The sequence below is a fragment of the Gavialis gangeticus genome, unplaced genomic scaffold (assembly GCF_001723915.1).
Source record: "Gavialis gangeticus isolate Ggan-Ray unplaced genomic scaffold, GavGan_comp1, whole genome shotgun sequence".
NCBI lineage: Eukaryota > Metazoa > Chordata > Crocodylia > Gavialidae > Gavialis > Gavialis gangeticus.
In genome coordinates this window covers 10,408,188-10,416,592 of record NW_017729028.1, presented here as the reverse complement: position 1 = coordinate 10,416,592, position 8,405 = coordinate 10,408,188, and the positions used below count along the sequence as shown (strand labels likewise).

Here is an 8,405-nt window from a genome sequence, read left to right as displayed (position 1 = left end):
CCCACCCCCCCACCTTTGCCTCAGAGTGGTACCTGAGGGGATGGCAACACTCCCACCCCTTGAGCAGTGAGCAAGGAAAAGCCTGAGATGGTGTAGGCAAGGTGGGGGTTTACACACCTTCCTAATCACAGCGTTCTGCCAGGGCCCCGGCTTCTACCCTGAGCCACGGCAGGCATGTGCCTGCATTTCTTCAGTCCAGAGGAAATGTCTGTACAGTTGCAAACCAGTTCAACCTAGACAGATGAAATTAACCTGCAAAGATTGAATCAATCCAGGCTCAGGCTTTTTGAATGTCTGTCCCGAGACTATGAGACATTTACTGCAGAGCTGCCCGATTAGCTCCACAGTAATCCTCTCAGTGGTTACACATTCACCCTATTTACGGTTTAGTAAACTAATAAACTCTGCTGTAGGTTAGTACTTCTAAATGCTAGCAATATCCTGCAGCAGAGTTTTTTAGTGCACAGCAGTGCACATATAGACACTGACAGGGCTGGGTGGGGCACAAGGGTGCTTCAGTGGGTGCCTGCCGGCTAGCCCTACACTGGAGCACCTTCATGTCCCAGCCAGCCATTCTGTAGCATGATGAGCTGGGTTGCAGCAGCCCTGAGCTGACAGGCTGACCCCTCACAGACCCTCTGTCAGCCAGGGCCGCTCTGACCCAGCTCAACATGCTGCAGACCTGGGCACACATTCAAACGCAGTGCCCAGAAGCAATAAACTCTGGTGCAATACACACCAGAGTTTATTGCTTTGAATAAATTGAATATGCAGATGCACCCTATGTGTGTTGAACTTCTGTTCTGTTATAGGTACCAACAAGTTTTGTGTGCCAAACTTCTGTTCTGTTACAAGTATAGATAGGTTTCCAAACACTTAAAGCAGTAAAAGTGTAATGTCTGTACCTGGCCAAAGATATCTACAAAAAAACAAACAAACCCAAAACCACTCTCCGATGTACTAGACTTGAAGCAAAGAATGCTCCAGTAGCCTAAAGAGAGTGTCCTGGACAGAAACTGTTCATAGATTTAAGGGTTATTGTAAAGCCAACATTAGAGCTTGGCTAGCATACTCAGACTGATGACCTCAGCAGCTATTTTCTCTAAACATACTAAGAGATGGTTAACATAGCCTTTAAGTCACCATAGAGATTATCTCATAGCCCCTCTTTATGTGAACTGGGGTGACCACTTGTGCAGAAAAGGGCAGGAACGCAGTCCATCTTCTGACCAGTAATAAATTGCTTCATTTTGGGTAGCCACTTACTCCACATAAATACATATGCTTGATGCTCAATGCTGAGACCACTCCCATCTTTCAGTATCTTAACCTAGAACCAAGAAAGTTTATGCCCCAGCTGGCAGAGTATGCCCCCGTCTAGCCTTGATTACATAAAAACAACTGGTCAAGGCTCTGCATCCCAAAGAGTTCTGCCTCATGGCTTCCTGTGTAGACAGGGTGCTGGAAAGGGAGGAAGCAGCTCATTGCCAAGCCACCCTCACCATTTCTCAACAGCAGGATCAGACATGGAGGCAAAGGATAATCTAACCAACAAAACAGTAAGATCAACTCATCCTCTGACTCTGTAGTATAACTAGGGTGGGCAAGGGCAGCACCAACCACAGACTGATTTAAAGGGGGTTCTGGTATGGCCCGTCCCTGCTACTGGCATCTTTTCCATGACCACTACAGCCCAGCTATAAGGAGCTTTCCTCTCCCCTAACCTCTCCTCCTCCCCACACACATGCTCTCAAGTGGTCAGAAAAAATACCCCTAACCCAACCTCTGCCCTTAGCAGTGAAATATCTTGCTTTGCCTCTGCTCTGACCATATGTGACTGAAAATTTAACTATGTGCCTACCTTATCTGTGACAAGCGGCAACCTCATGCTTTCTAGCTGCCTTCCTGGCTGACTAAAGACAAAATGGTGCTCCTTTGACTTGGGGATGATAAAATGCAGCTGGATCTCCTCTCCAAGCATGGAATAGGAAAAGGCAAAGGCATGTAGAGTGGACTCATAAAGCTGCAAAAGGAAAAAAGAACTATGTTAATAAGCAAATAGTCAGTGTTAATAGTAATAGCCAAAGTCTAATTTTGTTTCCAAAGAGAATCCTAACATAGCACCAAACCAGGCAGGAACCACGTGCTGAGGTACATTGTACCCCACGGCAACAGGTACCTCATGGCAACACCTGTTGGTGTTAGGGAGAGTCATTTGGCTGCATGAAAAAGGTTATCCTGATCCCCTGGCTTGACACCACTGATTCATTCTTTGTCCCTCTGATGGTAGCAAGACTTGAGGGCCACCCTTTTCTTTCATGGATGTCATTTGGTATTCAATAGCCTTAGTCTACATCGCTAATTTTTCCTTCCCCACTTTCCACTGGGCAACAAGCTAGAACACTGCTACCCAAATCAATAATTAGGCAAATTTTCTGATCTTCATGATAGCTAGACACAAGGCCAAAACCTGCAATCTGATCCATGCAGTCAGACTCCTGCACCTGTTCATGTCCCCATTGATTTTACTGGGATTCAGTGCAGATCCCAAGGTCCAATTGCAATACGAGAGTCCAAATGTATACCCTGCTTCTCTATGGAAATGCTTAAAGGACAAATATGCAACGTGTGGACAAGTATTACCGGTACAGGTAATATACCTATAAGAAAAGCTTTATTTATAAATTTGCTTGGATCCAGGCCTGGCTTACCTGATACCTAGGATTGAAGCCCATATATTGATGGCACTGTTCACAGTGGTGGTACGTGTTGTAGACAGCATACTTAGATAATCTCATTCGTGTTGTTTGACGATGCATATACGTGTCCTCCAGTTTTCTGCTCATTGATCTGTCTGCAAGGAAAAAATGGACTGTAAACATTTTGTGTTCCAGGACATACAATATATTTCCTGTGGTGAATAAAGAATTGTGTTAACATCAAATTCTCCAGAGACACTGTGTATATCAGTGGAAACAAAACAAAATATATATTCAGCCTGACCTTAGAATGGTTGATGAATTCCTGTGTGCACTAAGAGGGAAATAGGTAAAAGTAATAATAAGTAAGAAATGTTAGGACATTGTCATTATAATTTGGGGCTGATTTCAAGTACAGGTGAGTAAAATAAAAAAATGGTGATGATGATGGTGATGGTGGTAGTGAAGATAGTGATCACGTTGCATTGTCCTGAACTTGTACTTGAATAAACAGAAAAGAATATGCTGAGAAGAAGACACCTTTTCTGCCTTCAGAGAGCCAGACAGTCTACAATGCTCCCCTCCCGCATGTTCTTCTTGCCAAAACTGGCATACAGAGAATATTGTTAATTTGTTTCTTATTACGGGGCAGTTTTTCAGAATACAACATACCATTCTAAGGACAGGATGGCTTGGGAGGATTACTAGTGGATGTATCACAGAAGGATGGTGTGGTGATTTCTGCTGTGAACTGTGACACTGGCTCTGTCACAGATTTCCTTATGACACTGGGCAAGTCACTTTAGGTCTCCTGTTTTTAAAAAGCCCAGATTGTGCCTGATTTCCACAAATGCTAAAGCACCCACAGCTCCACCTGAAAAGTCTGGAAGAGCCTCAGAATGTGCCCCTCAAAAAAAGGTACCAAAAACAGAGGCCACTTTAGAGTAAACTGGTCTCTCTCTGGGCCAGATTTATAAATGTCTTCACAAGTAAAGATTAAGACAGAGGCCCTGAGGGATTTACAGAAGCACTCCAGCCCATTAGGGGCTTAACTCCCAGAGTAATGTGCATTATGCACCCAACTTGCTTAGGCACTTTTGAAAATCCCACTGGATGCCTCTCTGCCTCTTTAGCACCCTAATCCCTTTGTAAATCTGGCCCTCCGTGCCTCAGTTCCAGAACTGTAAAATGGGGAAAATAGTACCACACAGATGCTAAAGGGGGGGGGGGGGTCTGTCCACTAACACATGCACAACATCCACAGTTACTCACGTATTTGGGCAAGAGAGCAGCCCAATTTAATTTAATAACTGATGAGAGGAAGCTTTTCACTTTGAACCCACAGATGTAAATCTATCTCAGGTTCGGCAGGACACTGTTTTCCTGTGACTGATGCCAGAGAACCGATGAGAAATGGGGTTAGCAGGTTTGGTGTAGTCCTTTGTTGGCAGATATCTACATTGCAAAAACTCCTGTTGCAAAAACTATTACCCCTGTCATTTACTCTCCAGGGGGACTAAGGATTGACTGAGATGGAGTTAAGGGATACAGTGACTCTTTTACATTGTGGACACTCAACTGCTTGGGCCTAAACTGAGACCTCTTTTCTCACAGCCCAGAAAAGAGCCATCAAATGGACTACATGGGACCATGGTGACTATGAATCCAATCCCCAAAGCACTCAAACACATCAATAAGTTTACCCACATGAATGATCTCACTGAAACATAACAGTACAAATGAGCAAAGTGACTTGGCTAAACAAATGTTTGTAGGATCAGGGCCTTACCAATGAAAAATGACTTCTCTTCCACACCTGATCCCTTTGAAGTCAATGGAAGTTTTGCCATTTGCTTCAGCAGGACAGTAGTGAAAATAAGTAAATAAATAAATGCATTTTAAATTCTGACCTTCGCTGCTTAAGTTCTGCAGCTTTGTACAAATCAGACTTGCATCTTCATATTTTGGATCGTGAATGGTGTAGTCAAAAGGTATCTTCTTAAATGTCTCCAAATCAGGCCACACATCTCCCGGCTGGTGATAGTATTGATCTGATTCTTCTTTGAGGTCTATAATAGTGAAAAACCCATGTAGTTTACAGTCAATGAAATGATGTCCTGAGTGTTTTTGATGTGTGAAATCAGTTGAGAGATTCAAATAACTGTCCATGGAGATGCCTCATCCAAAGTCAGTACATAATATGTTACAATTCAACTCTTAACTTCAAAGGACACTGATTTTTCACCCAGCTGGAGCAGACCTGCACAGCTGATCAGAGAAACAGCACCCTCTGAAGTAAAAACCATATGAAACAGCTGGAGCATCACAGCTGCCTGACTCTGATATATTCACAAATCCTCATCTGCACAATGGCTAGGAATCTCACCCTGTGAACTCTACCAAATTCTTTTTATTGTGCTGTTTTTCCTTTCGCTAATATGGGATGACCTCATTTAGGAAGTTGCTTTCTGCAAAAAAATCAGTAAACATCTGACCAACTATTCAACATTCTTCATCTTTTAATGCTATTCTGGCTTTTATGCTTGTCATAAGTGTTTCAGCATCTTTCATAAGCTACTGCAAGCATTATGTGCAGTGATGATAAAAGTCCAGTAATGATGATTATTACCAGTAAGGCCCATTGGAAACATAACTGCATCAAATCAAAACAAGTCTTTCCACTGATTTCAGCAAGATCTGTTTAGTAATGTCATTTGCAGACCTGAGGAAGGGCATTTTATGCCCCAAGCTTTATCTGGCATCTCTCCTAACTATACTGTGGGTTCAGTCAAAGATATGACCAAAGAAACTTTCCTTCTTGCATATTCCTCAGACCATCATGGCTATATACTCCATCCTACTAAGTTAGCTTCACTGGATATAGGAAATATGGTTAGTCTTACTGCAAAATAAAACAGCTTTCAGCAATTCACAAACTGTATTAAATTAACAATATTATACTTATATCCTGTTTGTACAGGCAGGGTTATAGTACATCTAACCAAAACCACTTTTATCCTGCTTGTAAGGCAAAGTTATTTCAGTATAAATGTATCAGATTGAGATAGCTATTTCTGTACATGGAGGGAGATAAAGTATACAAGGATAAGCTGCATTTTTATCAATATTCTCACATTAAGTTTATGCTGATTTTACTATTTAAGTAGAAAAATTCACATCCAAATTGAAACTTTTTGACAGGTATAAAAATTCTGTAAGCATAGGCCTGCTTTCCAATTTCTCTAAAAGGATGCACATAATTGGTGGTGATAAATTTTCTGCTAGTGAGAAGTTCATATTTGGGGAAAAAATCCCCAGCTGCTACAAAGTATCATAATTCCACTGAAGTCAACAGTTTGATAATCATTTCCACTAGCTGAGGCTCAGTCCCTTGGAAACAGGCAGAGCTGTTTCCATATAGAATAAAATCCCACCTGTGCAGAGGACCAGGACATGGCTCGTGCCCTGCTTACATTCCATGTAAGCCCTCAAAATAGGGACTGGAATGAAAATCAAGTGAGGCACAAGCCTTGCATAGCTCCTCTCCTCCTGCTATTTCACTTTTGTGAATAGCTCTTCTGGTTTCCAAGGTACTGGTTTCCAACCCTCAGCTTACCAACAGGAGCTTTTCCAGAGAGGGAAGTTATTGCAGAATAAGCTAGGGGGTAAATTTAAAATAAAATAGCCATTCTGCACTAACTACCTATGTGGACATTCTTATCTCACACTCAGAGTATGCCAGCACTGCCACCCAAAGGTGTAGGTGTGTGATCACAGCTTGCACAGACACACCCGACATTGTTTTTTTTTTTTTAAATAGGCCAGATACTGCCACTAGTATAGTCACAGCAATAGTGCAATTAATGTAACATGATAAACTTCGGCACAGTTTGCACCAGAGTCAGCTGCTCCTGGGTGCAGCATCTACACGTATGCCTGGGACCGCAGAACGTGAGCTGTGGCAGAGCAGCCCCAGGCTGGCAGAGGATACGGGGGATCAGCCCCAGGTTCTGGGTGGCAGCATTGAGCAGCAGAGGGGCTGGCTGGGGCATGACGGTGCTAAAATGCGGGGCTAGGTGGTAGGCAGCCACTGCGCTTTAGCACCATAATGCCCCAGCCAGCCCCTGTCCCTGTCTGCATGTGCATTTCAGCACAGTTAAGCACTCTTCTGCAAGATAGTACTTATGGAGTTAATTAATTTACTGCACCTTAAATTGGCGCACATGTAGAATGTGATGCTCTACTGCAGATCTAAGTAGTCATCTCCACAGTAAAATACACATGTTTATGCACCCACCATGTGTAAAATCTACCCAAGACACTGGTTAAATACTTGGGTAGTTTGTCCAAGCTTCTGTGGTTACACTGCTATCAGGACCTGAGATAGCTATTTTAAAGTTAGTTGTGATATGTCTACGTACATGCCCATCGACTGCAACTTAGACATACCCTCAAAGGGTCTTTTTTGCAGTTTAGCTTCCAAAGTAGATGAAACTGCTAAGTAGATGAAAGTACTAAATTAATGTGCAGTAACTTGTGGTACCGCACAGTTGCACTGGCACATGGGTTTTTAGTGATGCTTACTGTGTAGTAGTCTGATACTACTGCGCATGAGCACATTCTCACAGTTTTTGCCTGGCATGCTACTGAACAGTGTTATTAGACTACTACATGGTTAGAGTCTTATGTATACGCACCCACAGAGATTTAGTGCCCACTAGCTATTCTGGGCTATTTCCCCAGGTAAAAAAAAAACCTTAGTTAGTACAGGGGGTGCACAATGACACAGCAGTTATGTTGCTGAGGCTCTGGAAGTATGTGATCAAGCCCTGCTGTGGACTCATGGCAAAAGACTGACCCAGCTGTATATGGGTGCCTATTCATTTAGGCTAGAGAGGCAAAGAAGGCTGGATGCAATGCCAGCCATATTGCTTCCTTGTGTACCACCGGCTACAGAAACCAGTACACCTGAACAAAAGGAGCCCAATGGGCAATTAGGCTTGGAAGGAATTCTGACTAGACTTGAAATTAGTGCTGAAAGTGACTAAGTCAAAGTAAATAGCTGAGCTTCAAAGATACATGTGCAAGTAGAGGAGAGTAAGGGATTGACTGAAAGAAAAAAAAAAGGCCCGATTAAGAAGAACTAGAAAACATGGTATCATTATGCCACATGATTATAAACCTGTCAGTGTTTCTATCCAAACCTTTTCTGCATTTTAACACACAAATTTATTCCAAGCTTAAAATCAACATGTTGTTTCTCAGGGACAAATAGTTTTTAACATATATAAATACTGCTACTACATCTTCAAGAAGAACAGAGATATGGATCTGGAAGATGGAGAGAGCTATGTTTCAAATGGTGAGTAAAACAAACTGGCAATAAGGTAGGGCTGTGCAAAGTTTTGGGGGTGATTCAGTTCAGAGGAGATTTGGCCCAATTAGGTGGCTGAATCTCTGAATTGAATCAGGGGACTAATTTAAAGGTCCAGATCAATTCAAAGCTTTCTGAATCTGCAGAAAAGATCTGGAGAGCTTTGCTGATTCGGGCGGTCCCCACTGGCTGCAGCAGGGAGCTGCAGCTGACTCCGAACTGGTAAGTACTAGAGGCAGGGGAGCAGGGGCTGGGGAAGGGGACCATGGGGGGACTCCTGCCAGCCCTCCCAACCCCCCCTGCTCTCCCATCCCCCCTAGAACCCCCGTCCC

The 8,405-nt window shown here is 43.1% G+C and overlaps 1 protein-coding gene across 1 annotated transcript in view; it reads right to left on the bottom strand.

Annotated features, from left to right (window-relative positions):
• The window catches only part of GREB1 (growth regulation by estrogen in breast cancer 1), a 219,612-nt gene that overhangs the window by 24,095 nt on the left and 187,112 nt on the right, over positions 1-8,405 (bottom strand). Inside the window, exons 25-27 of the mRNA XM_019520757.1 lie at positions 4,610-4,768; positions 2,712-2,854; positions 1,862-2,023 (exon numbers count right to left, since the gene is read on the bottom strand). Coding sequence (XP_019376302.1) covers positions 1,862-2,023; positions 2,712-2,854; positions 4,610-4,768 — 464 coding nt within the window. The remainder of the gene's footprint in view (positions 1-1,861; positions 2,024-2,711; positions 2,855-4,609; positions 4,769-8,405) is intronic.